The sequence below is a fragment of the Salminus brasiliensis genome, chromosome 8 (assembly GCF_030463535.1).
Source record: "Salminus brasiliensis chromosome 8, fSalBra1.hap2, whole genome shotgun sequence".
Taxonomy (NCBI): Eukaryota; Metazoa; Chordata; class Actinopteri; order Characiformes; family Bryconidae; genus Salminus; species Salminus brasiliensis.
In genome coordinates this window covers 16,828,851-16,843,467 of record NC_132885.1, presented here as the reverse complement: position 1 = coordinate 16,843,467, position 14,617 = coordinate 16,828,851, and the positions used below count along the sequence as shown (strand labels likewise).

Here is a 14,617-nt window from a genome sequence, read left to right as displayed (position 1 = left end):
GTAAAAAGAAAAACATACAGGCACTTAGACTCTGGGTGAATGTGATACAACAGCAGGATTATTCATGCAGTCACGCTATAACTCGTGACTTTGTAAAATATTCAGAAAAAAAAATGAAAATGCTGTTCAGTCAGATGGACATCTAAAGCATGCAAACAATATCTGAAGAAAACCACAACAAAACAATTATTATTATTATTATTGTCATCATTATTTTTTGGTTACTGCTGTTACTATGCATTTACTGGCTGTCGTATTTTTTCTGTGGGTTATCGTACATATGAACAAGTTTGAGCTCTCAACACTGAGAGAACATCCCTTACATAATTATGGACAAAGTATTGGGACACCTGCTCATTCATTTTCTCTTTCAAAATTAAGGATGTAATAATTACAATAGGGATTCATCCTGTTTTTGCTAGATTCATCCTGTTTTTGCTCTACTATCCAGGGAAGGCTTTCTACTAGACTGCGGAGCACTGCTGTAAGTGACAAGAGCCTTAGTGAGGTCCAGATTAAGACTGATGACCAACACCCCAACTCATCTCAAAAGTACTGGATGGAGAACCATCAATCCAGAGAACACAGTGCCACTGCTCAATGCCCACACCAGGCACTAGGCATGGTGCCAGTAGTAGGTTCACGTTTATCTGCTCGAGTCATTTACTTTTCTATAGGAACTAGACAAGCGGTGTGTGTGTGTGTGTGTGTGTGTGTGTACATTTGCACATCTGTGTCAGCAACGAGTGCAACTTAAAGTAGCTGAATGTGTTCGTTTAGAAAGGGGTGTCCAAACACATCAGATCATGTAGGCTATTTCATACGGAATAGCTAACGGAAAGGTTAGCCAGCTAGCGTTAGCTGATCACAGTTAGCTGGGCAGAGGCGTAAGAAGCTGGTTATGGTTACAACCACTGTTTAAAAACAAGCTGTGGGCTGCACTTCTCACAGCCATGGCCCGTTTTTGCTAATTCGTAGGTTCTTGGTCTGAGTAGACACTTTTAACAATCTCTCGCTTTAGCCAGAAGCTGTGAAGCTACAGGGCGGGACCCAACCCGAGCCCTCAGCCCGGCTGCACTGCAGCATCAGAGGTCAGCTCAGCGCGGTGAGATTTCTTGTCTAGGCCACACGGCTCAGTAAGCTTGCCACATGTGAGGGTAAATAAATCACTAAACACATACAAATAAAGTTTACTGAAGTTAACTTTAACTAATCGCTAAAGTATTATATATAATATAACTAAACACACAACTCTTATTCTGTAGCACTAGCTGCGCTGCTAACCATCCCCTACCGCTAATGCAAGGCTGCTGTCATTCATCGTGTTCGGGCAGACATTAAACTAACTTTAAAATATTCATTACGCGAAGAAAAGCGTGCAAAAATGAGTAATAATTTTTAAATGAGTTGTTTTTAAAACTTTGAACCCAGTTAAAAGCCACAAACTGACCCGTTATCTAGTTTCTTTGATTTGTCTCCCGAAACCGTTGTTGTTGGCACCAACCATAGACCTGTTTCCTGGTTCACGAAGAGCTGTGACGAATTACGGCGGCTGTGGAGGATCAACCCGCGCTTCAGCACAACAAACACACCATTAAACAGAGGGCTCGGTTTCTTCCAGCCTGTTTTATTTGTGGCTACTAAAGGTTAGCTACATTTGCTTATCCGAGTCTAAATCGCTTTAATGAACCATATGTTAAAATACACCTTTAATGTCTTTTGAAGGAAATGCAATTTATCGTTTTGTGCTTTATCGCGCCGCCTTGTGGTGAGGTTTGAAACTGCACCGTGTTTTAGAAAACCGTCAAAACACGAAACGTTCATTATTTTATTAGTTATCCGAATTAAATACTGAAGTATGTAGTGCTATGTTTTTGTTTGGACAATCACGACATCTGATATGCAGTCTAATGGTAATCAGTCAGAGCTCAATAGCAGTTATACCTGCATACCTGCATCACATGTCCTGACCGCGCGCAATGCAATGCTGCATGGGTTATTATTATACTGTTAATGTTATACTGTAAATATAACATTAACTAAAGTAGGAGTTTCAGTATTTGGATGTCCGAAGTATATTGTAATTGCAAAGGCCAATAATCGATTTTATATCATTTCTACAAATTCAGTCATTCGCATTTTAAGGTGTTAAAAAAAGTGCTAAACATAAACGTTAATAAACTGGGTTTTACGGAATAACACCATTCGTGTTCATATCTAAAACTGATCAACATGTTTTCTGGGAAGAGCCGAATTTCTAAAAAACAAAGTTTTATAACTTAATTTATCATATTAGAGTATTTTGATTGCGCCGATTTATTGTTATCAAACATATGTAAATAATTTTCTGAATTTCTGTTAATAAATGGTTTAATTTACATGTATTAACCCATAAAATATGTACTGTTAGATGTTCAGCCAACGAGCAAATAAACATATTGTATACTTTTACTCTGTATTGACCGCAGCTGCACGATCATTTTTTTAGCAGTTGTTAATATACATTGACAGAACATTTGGACACTCATACATGTACAAATACGTTGTAAATGTAACGAATTACAGTTATTTGCCATCACATTGGTTTGCTCAGAATCACACATGCTCACCTGTGTTCAGGCATCCTATCAGCCTTACTACATGATGACGCAGAGAGGGCTTTGCGCCCCTCGATGGCCAATGAGAGGTGTCCTTCATGCGGGTCGTGTTTAGCTTGACATCGGCCACGTTTTAACGTAACTAAGAACTTTATTCCCCCTCGCAGCTGGAATTATTATACAACACTAAATGGATGAAGATAAACCGCACACGCTCCTATAATGAGGGTGGGAGGCTTTCAGCTGAACGAGAGACTGAAACCGCAGCGGAGCGGCGTGAGAAAGGAGCCCCTCGGTACTGTCCGCTGACAGGCTTTCCTGGCTTTCCTGGCTGGATCAGCACACAGATGTCCGGGTTTGTTTACAAGCGAGGCTCTAGAGAAGCTGGCGTATAGACAGTCAGGCTAGCTAGCTACGTAAAGTAACCAGATGAGGCTAAGCTTAGCTATACGAGCACTGTTTAGATCCAGCCTGTGGAGAGAAGCGTAACCAGCGCGGCTCTCTGGCTCTCTGGCCAGTTGGCTAACCCCAGCTAAGCTGTTCATATTAATAGCTGTCGCTGTGTTTGTTTCCTGTATACAAGCAGACGTTTACATAGTCTGTCAGATTTTAAAAGAACATTTTCCGAGCTTGATGGCTGACACGAATCTGCCATCATGAGGATTTTAAGGACTTTGATGAACAATGCGTCCATCGGGAAGCTGGTGGATCAGTATTCCAGGTTTTCCCCGTCACCTCTGTCTATGAAACAGTTCCTTGACTTCGGTAAGTTTCTCTATGAGCATCGGAATCCAATGAAAGTGTTCAGACTAAACCTGGCTAAAGAGCTGTCTGCGATTGTGTGTCTCCTTTCCCCAGGTTCAGATAATGCGTGCGAGAAAACGTCGTTCATGTTCCTGAGACAGGAACTGCCAGTCAGGCTTGCAAACATTATGAAAGAGATTAACCTGCTGCCTGATAACCTCCTGAGGACGCCGTCTGTGCGCCTAGTGCAAAGCTGGTGAGTGGGACTCCATACACTGGTCCACATCATGGGGATGTCTCATCACTGCCTGTTGACTCATTGCCTTTTATTCGCCATTTTTTTATACCAGGTACATACAAAGTCTCCAGGATATCCTTGAGTTTAAGGAGAGAGATGCCAACGATGAAAAAGTGACATTTGAGTATGTATATCAACATCAGGAAAGATCCTCTTTAGCAGTTTGTGGTTTTTTTTTTTGTTTTTTTTTCTTTGTGTCTCAACATGTTGCTGTTGCTGCGGCTCTTCTCAGTTTCACAGATGCAGTGATTAAGATCCGCAACAGACACAATGATGTGGTGCCCACCATGGCTCAGGGCGTGGTGGAGTACAAGGAGACCTACGGCACTGACCCAATAACCAGCCAGAATATGCAGTACTTCTTGGACCGCTTTTACATGAGCCGAATCTCAATCAGAATGCTCCTCAACCAGCACAGTGAGATCCTGTTTTTGACTTCATTGAAAAAATGAACCTGAAATGAGGTCATTAGCCTCAGCCTCAATTATTTGATTTATTTTTTATTTTTTACCCGTTGCAGCTCTGCTGTTTGGAGGACGAGTGCGGGTGAACCCAGCGCATCCTAAACAGATAGGTGGTATTGATCCCCACTGTCGGGTCACTGATGTGGTTAAAGGTAAGAGATTTATAGAGTACGCCAGAGTCAGCTGTCAGACTATATGCCAGACTAATGTCAGTATCAATGCTTTTTTTGTTGTTGTTATTGTTGTTGTTGCAGATGCTTATGAAAATGCTAGATCCTTATGTGACCGATACTACATGAACTCACCCGAGTTGAAATTGGAAGAATTCAATGGTAATCAAGATCAGTTTCAGTTTCTTCATATTCTTGATAATGAACCGTTTGAATGGGAGAAATAAAGTGAATTCTTTTCTGTCTGAATTTCTCTCTGCAGTTAAAGAACATAGTAAGCCCATAACTGTGGTTTATGTGCCATCCCATTTATATCACATGGTGTTTGAATTATTCAAGGTACTGTGCTGTTTCTGGCTTTTTTACATTTCCTGTGATAGAGTTAAGTTACCTTTGTGCTCATCGAAGATTAGTATAAACATTTAGGGACTGACTCTGCTCTGTCCGTCTGACTTCTAAAAGTGTATTTATCATCTGATCTACGCATTTGTCCTGTGACACCATCAGAATGCTATGCGAGCCACCATGGAGCTGTACGGAGACGCTATGGAGTATCCTCCAATCCATGTTCAGATCGCTCTGGGCAATGAAGACCTCACTGTAAAGGTACAGAAACTCACTGATCTCTAACCTGTTACTTTTAGACTTTGTTTCTGTTGTGGCTCATGTGTCCCTCTTGAATCATTGAACTTTCTCAACTCCTCTCCTTAAATTGTTGATTTGGAAACATTTCACCCACTCACACACTTTTTCATCAATTCTTTGCTCGCGTAGGTCAGTGATCGTGGGGGTGGAGTCCCGCTGAGGAAGATTGACAGGTTGTTCACCTACACTTACTCCACTGCCCCTCGGCCTCAGATGGACTCGGCCCGCGCTGCACCCCTGGTCAGTTTGATCAGCAGCTGCACTGTTTCCCAGTGACTAGTATAAGGCAAACACATGCACACTGTTGAACTGCTCTGTGTCAGCTCATTATACCCATATAACCTGTAGCTATCCAAAGCTGAAAGTGTGTTGTGGCTGCTCAGCATGAAATGCTTGGTCACTGCCGATGTGTTTCAAACATCACATGTAATCCCAATCCTTTTGAAATGTTGTCTTTAGGCTGGTTATGGCTACGGTCTGCCCATCTCCAAACTCTATGCTAGGTACTTTCAAGGGGATCTGAAGCTTTACTCACTTGAGGGTTACGGCACAGATGCAGTGATATACATCAGAGTAAGTGATTTCACATACACTTTAAGAATGTGTGATGTTTCTCTGTCTGTGGTGGAAGCCACTAAAACAGGAAGTAGGGATGTCCCAATCCACCTATTTTCGTCCTTTGGGTTTTGTGTTTGTAAATAATCCTGCCACACATTTATAATGCTAATTGGCATTAGCGTTAGCCTCCACTCAGTTCAGCAGTAGTTTTATAATGTTTATAATGTCATATTTCACTGTAAAATAGCCCCACACTGCAGACTCTAAACTCTTATTTACCTTCTGAGAATGTCCTTGCTGCTGCTGGCTGGGCAGTAATATCCGTTAATGGGCCCCTTGAGGCCACCAGATGGCTTAAAAGACTCTGGAAGGGGATTAAAGTAGCCAATACCCGGTTCATTAAAATATGCCTGGATCAGCTCCATCCTGATCGAATCGGGACATGCCCAGTTGGAAGTGTGTTAAAAAATATTATTCATTTTTTGAAAATAGCATTACATTAATTTTAGAACGTGATCGTTCTGTTCAGAAGGTAGACCATGTGTAGATCATTGGTATGACACTTATTAATTTTTTTTAGGCACTTTCAACAGAATCCATTGAAAGGCTCCCAGTTTATAACAAGTCTGCATGGAAGCATTACAAGACCATCCATGAGGCAGATGACTGGTGTGTACCAAGCAAAGAGCCCAAGGACATGACCACCTTCCGCAGCATTTAGAGAGTGCTGCGCTCCGTTTCATCTTAAGGAGCGAGCAAGGACTACAGCTTGAACAAGCGGGAACATGTATTTTAGTGAGAATGTGTGTTAGGATGAGTTGTAATAATATATAAACAAAAAAAGTCATTGCACTACTCAGAGAAAAAAGGGTTGTTTCACACGTGTTGAAATTGCTGCACTGTAAATTAGCTTTGAGTAATCGGTTTCTAGTGCCATTGATTTCTGACACTTGTTCTATCTTAGTTTTTCAGTGTGCGTGGATGCCTTTCAGGTGTGTCTTGGTGTTACAGATAGGGCCAGTTCAGTGTCTTTTCTAAACAGGATTGCAGCGCTAAGATTTAGATTTTACGTTGTTTTACAGGTTTGCAGTATCACGTTTTCGAATCGTTTACAGAAGCATTCCGATCAACAATATGGTATTGCTATGAGATTAGGACAGCTACCACTTCCACTGAATTGTGGAAGGTGGTTTTCCTGAAAGCAAACACTGGTAGGTGATGAGGGATCACTGAATCTACAGAGTTGTCTTTTTGAAAGCACAGTTTGGCAGTTTTCAGAAACTCTGGTATTTCTCCTATTTCACAAGTGTCTTAGAGATGTGTTTTGAAGTGTGTTTTCTCTTAATGCTTATGCTTCATCTGAATTGTAACAAAATATATAGTGCATCACATTCCATTTGGGGCAAAGTGTTTACATTCTGGGACTTTTTTTTTCCTGTTTGCTTTATTTGAGAGAAAGTGTGCAATGAACATGGCAATGTACAGAGTTGAAAGGGATGTTCTGTACTCCCAGATGCTTCACATGGCCAATAATAAGCTCATTACCCCGCTGCGTTGTGTATAAAAGTCTTAACTAGCAGCTATGTATGGAAGTGTGAGTTGTGCTTCAATTCAACCTTATTTATAGCTGTAAAACTATAGTTAAATTATAGGACAGACAGTGTACAGTTGTTTAAGACCCATCCTGATATTCCAACTAAATAAAGGATGGTGGTGATAATGCTATCAAAGTGGTTAATGGTTTTCATTCCATCTGGCCTAACAGGCAGCTATCACAAAATGTTATTCTTACAAGCACCCCTGGTCTGTTGCTGTGAGTAAAAGATGATTCTCGAAAGGCATCATTTGTGTGTGTGTGTGTGTGTGTGTGTATTCTGCACCAAACATACCTTTGTTCATAGTAGCCAAAAAAGTCCTAGCACTTAAAGGGCATTGAACTTTAAGGTGAGGACAAAGGAAAGGTTTTCTCCTGGGGACTCTACCGTGAAGGTCCTGAAAGTAATTTGCAGTCAAACAGGTTGTTTTGCTTTTTTAACAATGCTATGAGCAGTTTCCTTGGGTCTTCCAGACTTCAATTTGGGCTTTAAATATCCCGGGACACCCAAACTTGCATGGAGCTCCTTTTCCTCCCCCCCTATTTTATAATATAACAAATTCATTTTGATGGTAGCCCATATTATCCTCCTCAATTTCTGTGTTGGGTTTTTAAACACTACTCAAATCAAGGGTGCCACAAAGGGTTCTTTGAGCACTGCCATAGAATAATTATCTTTGGTTCTATAAAGAACCTTTTTTGAAGAACCTTTTAAAAGTTTAGGCATGTCAGTGTTAAGGTTCTTTACCAATTACACACATTAACCTCCTGTATTCATAACCTTAACATTACAGTGCTGCCATCTCTGCAGTACTGAGAATGGTCTGCCACACAGTTTCTGGTCAACAGTGATCACTTGCCATTGGTGGTTGGGGTAAAAGGGGAGTTACAAGTTGTGCACAAATGTAGTATGACTTGCAAACTCAGTGTAACAGATTGCTGACAACACGCTGGCACACAAAGTCATGTGAAAATGAATTTATTGGTGCAGCTTATACACTTGTACCAGAGAAATGACTGGGTATCAGGACCTCACATAAGACAAGTAACCCTGTAGCTGAACAATCACAATTGTCCCTTTATGCAGACAGAAATCTACCAGGGCTAAGCCAATAGTTCAGGTAACATTCCGGATGAATTAGAAAAGCCAATGCAAATGAAAGTAAAAGTACGTAATGGTCGCTCTACATCCAAACTGATTGCACTCTCCCCTTTTCAAACAAAAGTTACAACTGAACCTCGCAGTCTTTAACGTGACACTGTACCCTAGTTTGGTACTAATCACTGATATACAGTATAGGATTTATGGTTTATGGTCAACTGGGCTAGAAAGAAATCACCATAACCAGCGCAGTTAAAAAGAGGCTGTAGCAACACCTTAAAAAATTCACTTGTTCCTTTTGTAATTCGCAAAATGACTAACATACGAGCTATTCTACTCAGTAGAAAAAGTGTACAAAAGTTAAAATCAATAAATGTTTTTTTTTCTTAAAGCTATGCAGTTAATAGAGGTGTATAAAACATTTCATTTGTACATTAAAAAAAAAAAAAAAGATCAAAGACAATATAGTGCTCTCACTCTATGACTGTACAAAGTTCCAGCAAATAAGGGTCTATACAGGGCCACAGGAGATGCTTTCCTTTTTTTTAAAAATAAGATATAAAAGTGTTATTGTTTTTAAAGCATTACACTTGCCACAAACTTAGTGGTATTTGGACTGTCCGATCATATTCCCTTAATGCAGCCAAGAAATGCTATTTTGTTTGCTCATAAAATACAATACACATCTATTTGGCCCAGTCAAATCACATTCACCTAGATGTTCCATGACCGGACTAACGAAGCGATTTTCTAACCGAAGCATCTGACCCAAAGAAGGGTTTCAGTCTTTGTCGACATGCAGTAACAGCACAGTCCTAACAGCGTGTGTGGAAAAAGAACAGTTTCCTCTGGCATTTGTGCTTAATGGATTGAGCAAGGCAGTGGGCATTCGGAGAAAGGTCTACATGGAGGGGACTGAGGAGAGATAGCATACACTGGCCCTAATCTGTCCTTTAGTGTTAAGGCCTAAGGTGAAGAAATTGCAAGGACTTAGTTGGCAGGTGTGACACTTAAAGACACTTGAGCTTTGCTAATGGTTTTGATCAGATTAAGAGAGCAGCTAATTCATGTAGCTCTGTCTATGAGGTTCTGCACATTATTTACACTGGATCAATTCCTTACTACAGTGCCTCACTGCCAAAACATTTCCTGCAGACACTGGTAGTGGAATGAAACTGCAAAGAGCCGTCAGCTGCCTGCTTGACACAAGCTAGTGTGTGTGTGTGTCTATTGAGGCTTCAGAAAAGGAGGAGACCTAGAAAAACACACAACAGCCTCAGCAGACAGAATCAGCGTTGCCTGGTAGTCTCCCACTTCGTCTTGCTTCTTTCTCACGTTTCTCGCGCTGCTTCTCCAGTTTCTCCTGTGCTTTTTTCATGTCCTTTAGTTTCTTCTTAATCATGGCACGGTCACTTTGGCTAGAGACCCCAAGCACCTGGAATTCAAAAGAAAAAAGAAGAAAAACGACATTACCATCTGGTGAACTCTTTCTTAGTCTTAGTGTGGCTAAAGCTGGTCTAAATCAATCCACTAATGATGTATAGTTTAAACACAGACTCCACATAATCTGCATACACATTATATGCTCAATCATTCTTCATAAGTATGTAAACAAAACAAAAATGTACTGTCCAGGGATGGCTTTAGCATTAGCAAGGTCAGGATGTTGGTTGATCACCACCCCACCTCATCCCAAAAGTATTGGATGGAGCACCATCATTCCAGAGAACAGTTCCACTGCTCCACAGCTCAATGCTGGGGGGCTTTATACCCCTCTAACCAATGCATGACATTCGTTGTTAATCTGGGTTATTAATCTGCTCCAGAATGTTCTATTCCATTGACAATACTTCTCTACAGGGACTAGACAAGCTGTATATTTGTAACTGTAAATCTGCCAGCAATGGGTGCAATTTAAAGTAGCTGAATGCATTCATTAATAGGGGTGTCCACAAACATTTGGGCACAGTGTATATAAACCTAGATCTGGATTTATTTTGCTTTAAATCATTCACTCACTTTGAGTCGGTCACTGTCCAGGTTCAACAGCTGTTGCCCATCCACACCCTTTGTTGTAAACTCTGGAGTGTATTGGTCCATGTTCATGCCCATCAGCCAATGGCAGACCTGCTGAGTTGTCCACTCAGAGACTGGGCGGTTCTGCCACTGGTATTCCTTCCCCCCAGAGCAAGGCTCGTCATCCAGTGTCTACAGGATAAACACATGTTCACACACAACTTGATGCTGCAATTTAAGCTACTGATCCGTACAAGATGACCCAAACTTATTTGTAGTGCTACTACAGTAGCAATGCTTAACATGGGTGCATTCTAACCCCACACACACACACTGAATTTGAAAAGCAGATGCTTTCTGACAGTCAGAAAGAAGCAGTGTAGAATCCTGTGACATGCACAGCAGCTGCAGAGTGAACTGATTTTCTCTTGCTTCCTTTGTGCAAAGAGCACAGTGTACTTCAAGCAATCATGCACTTGCAAAATACATCACGTCACTTTAATTACAGAGGAATTCCAGAATTCCACAATATTTCTCAAATTCTGCAGAATAGTGATTTGAAATCACTATCACAGAGTGGACTGATGTGAAATGGTGCACTGCCGCCCCACCCTCCCCCCTCTCAAAAGAATTGGCGATCCGGAGGTGAAAAGATTCACTGAGGAGCCATTTTGTAGTAAATTTGTAAGTCTGAATAGAGCTAAATAATTACAGCCCTTTTATTTACTAGCTACAATCTTTATTGAACATACATATGCTCATTAATAGTAATTGTACTGTACAATGGTATAGTAGTATAGTAATAGTACTAATTAATAGTAATTTGTCCTTACAATGCCTTGCATGGCCTAAATGTATTAAAAACATTAGGCCACAACCTACACATGTAAAACAATGTTTTAGGCATCAGTAAGCATACCTGTAACCAATAGGGGTGTACAAAAATATCAATGTATTCAAGTATTGCTATATTACACTTCTTTTACTCAGATGTAATGCATGTGATGGCTTTTTAATACTATATAATTGATTTTATGATTTTTTAATACTAGTTTTCCTAGTAATAACAGTTTTTCTAAAATTCACATCAAACCACTCTGTGTTAATCAATTATTTAAGCAAGTCCCCTTGAAATTATACTCAAATATTACATTCATAGCACTCCCGCAAGACATGCAAACTTTATCAATATTAAAACAAAACATATAAAAACAAATGATCAACAAAAAGCCATTAAGAAATCAAGGTAGACACAAAACAAAATGTTTAAGCCCCCCTAGTGCTACCAAAAATCAACAGTCATGGTTGCTCCAGCCCTACAAAGCGCACTACATACGACACATGCAGTCTTATGCTCCATTCATAAGCCATACTTAAAAAAGCCACAGAGCAGGAACTATGACATAGCTCTTAATGAGGGGCAACTTCCCCTCCATACACAATTCTTGACCTTCACTGTGACCTTTTTTCTGGCAGGCCCGAAACAATAGAAGCTGTGGGGTCGAGGTTTCTGTGCGCCACTCACCTCGTTGGAAGAGAAGGTTAAAGTGTGCGCGCGGCCCGACAGGTTGGGCTCTGCCACTAGCCCTGCTAACTCTGAACTGGGACTGCTCGGATTTGAATCATCTAGCACTGACCAACTCTGGAACAAGTAAGAGGAAACAACACATACAACTGTAACAGCTAGACTAATTATTTCAAATGTAAAAAGAGCAGGCCTTTATTTACAGAGAGTATGACTGACTCCCAAGTGACAGGTGAAACGACCCAGACTGACGAAAGGTGCTGGCCCTATAGATCTAAATTATAAGTCAAATTTCCACTTGTAATTGAGCATTTCACAAGTATGTGTTTATGTAACTGTAAGCTGCCCCCCCTCCCCCCTCCTATACATTTCAAGTTTCAAGAGTCTGAGACAACAGAAATGTAAAACAGGGCCAGCACTGTCCACAGAGGGTGACATTCAGCAAGATCAATTAGCATGCAGACCTACCAGTGGTCTCGGTAACATGGCAAAAAAAATCAACCACTACTAAGACTACACAAAACTACAACTACACACAAACCTAAAACACTACTGCAAACACAATAGTTTAAAATCTAAAAGGGCTCCAAAAATGTTGATAACTCAAGTGTCACTTGAGTGGAAACAAAAACATGCAGGTAACCAGATTTTTACTGGTTATGCAAACAAGTTAAGGCATGAACTAGAGTATACTCCAACACAAGAGTCTGCCTCTACAGCATGCACTAAACAACATCCAAATACTAACTACGAATGATTCCAATTGTATTAGTAAAGCGTATCAAATACACCTCTACCAGTGACAAGGGGTGTAACGGTACACAAAATTCATGGTTCGGTACACACCACATTTAGGATAGCACAGTTCGGTGGGGGATGGGGGTCTACTCTATATGCTGTCCTTTAATAAAATCTGAAATTATTGTATAATGTCATTTTTCAGTATGAAAACTATTCTAAACGATACAGTTCAGTGATTTTTAGACTAGTGTCAGATATAGTTCTGGTTTTCTTCGTAACTCATATTAAACATTGTTGTTAAATGATAACATTCTGCCAAAGGTGTAGAGAAACCGAGTTGGTCAGATTACCTTTAATGTCAGTACTGGTTTCACTGGTGTATTTCTACGGAGAACTTTTGTTGTGCAGTTGTGAACTTTGGTTCTGCATTACGTTCATCAATCTTCACACATACTGTGTATTTTCTGTGGGACTATGCGCAACGAACCATGACACTTATACCATGACCGTTCAGGGCAAATACATGTATCGCTACACCCCTACTGGTGACCATTTCATTAGCTTGTATCTAGAGGAATGAGTCTCATCTAAGAGTCAACGGGAAAATACTGTACCAAATCTAAAGATCGACTGAACAGAGAGGACCAGGAGAGGTTTGTCTGTTTGGAAAAAGGGATGTTAGTCAGTGAAGGCATCAGTGGAATTAGATTCACCCCCCTGTTTCTGAAAACCAGGAAAGCATGGTATAATTCTCAGTCATCCACTTCAGATTGTAGAAGCAGTTTCAGAGGATTTAGCTCAGGCTTTGTGCATTTCAAAAGTCTCAGTCCTGCCAGCCCAGAGCAGCTTTCACAGCCTGTTGAATTAGTCAATGCTATCTTAAAAGATTAAAGTGTTTATAGTGATTCTCTGTGGGCTAAGCCCGAGAATCCTCCCCTGTCTCTCTCATCTATCTATTCTCCTCTTTTCAGCTGCCCTCTTTTGGTCTCAATCTTCTCTCCCTTTGCCCCTTTGCTCATCTCTTACTCTCTCCACCCCTTTTCCTCTTTCTGGTTCTTCTGCTCCGCTGTTTCTCTGCCTCTTACACGGTTTCTTCCTCATCTGTCTCTCTGATTAATCATGAGTACCATATGGTTAGTGACGCAAGAACGCAACACATCTGCTCACAGTTCTTCTCAAGTCCCAACCTCGGTCTCCAAAGCTCTTATGTAGTAGGACCTGTTTCCATACTACCTGAAATGTTTTAAAACTGAATAAGTGAGCTTCTTGTTTTCAGTCACTATGCTCTTCACTGAGGCTCAAGGGCCGGGGAGGTCAGGGAGAAACACAGGGTGAATTATCTTGTCTTCCTTTCCGGAAAACACGACAATAGTTTTTAAGGGGACACCAATGAGGGGATTTATGTGACGATCATTTTAGTGATCATTTAGATAATCTAGTTTCTATTAGCCAAATGAGGATTTACATAATGAGCAGCATCAGAACATCTATAGTTATCATAAGTGTACAGTTGAACAGTCATACTGCTATTAAAACCCCAAAATGTGCAAGAGCTAATTTATTTAGTGCTGTACTGTGGTGTTCATGCTTTTTGTTATTTGTAAGCCACAACACTGAAACTGGATTATTACATTTTGGTACTAAAACAGCTGTTCCCCAACCTCCAAGCAACAGCTTTCAGGGGGCACAAATTTATATAGCCACTTTAGAATAGTCCAAGTATACTCTAATTACACTTTCCTGTTACACAATTAAGCATAGCCCCCACCCACCCCTAAACATGCTCTTTTTAACATGTACTTGCATGTCATCTAAACAGGCTAAACAGACTAAACAGGCAACTGTACACTAAACTATGGACAGCAGGGGTCACTACAACTGAGTCTTGGAATCACTGACTAAGACCAACTGTGGTAAGAGGAGAACCAGAGGACTATAGCAAAGGCACCTTGTTCTTGCGGTCCTGCTGTTCACTGGGTTCTGCTGCAGTGTAGGGCAGACTGCTGGAGGAACTGGAGGGATCTCGCTCTCTCTCTTTCTCCTTGTCACCAAACCAGGAGAAAGGCATGCATGTGGGGATGGACGCCATGGACTCTGAGGGCGAGACATTTACTCCTGACTCTTCAAGCAGCTCCGCTGACCCTCTGTTCAAGAGAAGAGAGC

The 14,617-nt window shown here is 40.9% G+C and overlaps 3 protein-coding genes across 9 annotated transcripts in view; 1 reads left to right on the top strand and 2 right to left on the bottom strand.

Moving 5' to 3' along the window:
• dync1i2a (dynein, cytoplasmic 1, intermediate chain 2a) overlaps positions 1-1,528 on the bottom strand; it is a 28,314-nt gene extending 26,786 nt beyond the window's left edge. For all 4 annotated transcript variants that reach the window (XM_072685845.1, XM_072685846.1, XM_072685847.1 and 1 more), the window contains exon 1: positions 1,451-1,528. The gene's annotated coding sequence lies outside the window, so the exon portion shown is untranslated. The remainder of the gene's footprint in view (positions 1-1,450) is intronic.
• A 956-nt stretch (positions 1,529-2,484) lies between these two features.
• On the top strand, positions 2,485-7,313 carry pdk1 (pyruvate dehydrogenase kinase, isozyme 1). Of its 2 annotated transcripts, XM_072685850.1 has the most exons (11): positions 2,495-3,362; positions 3,456-3,597; positions 3,692-3,763; positions 3,872-4,056; positions 4,160-4,255; positions 4,358-4,435; positions 4,536-4,612; positions 4,781-4,879; positions 5,048-5,158; positions 5,378-5,491; positions 6,057-7,313. In XM_072685850.1, the coding sequence occupies exons 1-11, from the start codon at positions 3,254-3,256 to the stop codon at positions 6,195-6,197; spliced, it is 1,224 nt and encodes a 407-aa protein (XP_072541951.1). In that variant the 5' UTR covers positions 2,495-3,253; the 3' UTR covers positions 6,198-7,313. The 2 variants fall into 2 exon arrangements, with proteins under 2 accessions (XP_072541950.1, XP_072541951.1); XM_072685849.1 differs by having other exon boundaries at positions 2,485-3,362; positions 3,692-4,056.
• A 720-nt stretch (positions 7,314-8,033) lies between these two features.
• The window catches only part of ppp1r9ala (protein phosphatase 1 regulatory subunit 9A-like A), a 30,875-nt gene continuing 24,291 nt past the window's right edge, over positions 8,034-14,617 (bottom strand). The window contains exons 16-20 of one of the 3 annotated variants that reach the window (XM_072685842.1): positions 14,403-14,598; positions 13,069-13,113; positions 11,714-11,830; positions 10,192-10,380; positions 8,034-9,607 (exon numbers count right to left, since the gene is read on the bottom strand). In XM_072685842.1, the coding sequence (XP_072541943.1) occupies positions 9,449-9,607; positions 10,192-10,380; positions 11,714-11,830; positions 13,069-13,113; positions 14,403-14,598 (706 nt within the window). In that variant the 3' untranslated portion in view covers positions 8,034-9,448. The remainder of the gene's footprint in view (positions 9,608-10,191; positions 10,381-11,713; positions 11,831-13,068; positions 13,114-14,402; positions 14,599-14,617) is intronic. The other 2 variants (XM_072685843.1, XM_072685844.1) reach the window with 2 other exon arrangements.

What these genes read in the sequence shown, in the direction of transcription:
- pdk1 (XM_072685849.1), top strand. Translation starts at nt 3,254, where the DNA reads ATGAGGATTTTAAGGACTTTGATGAACAATGCGTCCATCGGGAAGCTG. An exon ending in TGGTGTTTGAATTATTCAAG is followed by an intron (nt 4,613 to 4,780) that starts GTACTGTGCTGT and finishes TGACACCATCAG; the next exon opens with AATGCTATGCGAGCCACCAT. An exon ending in ATGCAGTGATATACATCAGA is followed by an intron (nt 5,492 to 6,056) that starts GTAAGTGATTTC and finishes AATTTTTTTTAG; the next exon opens with GCACTTTCAACAGAATCCAT.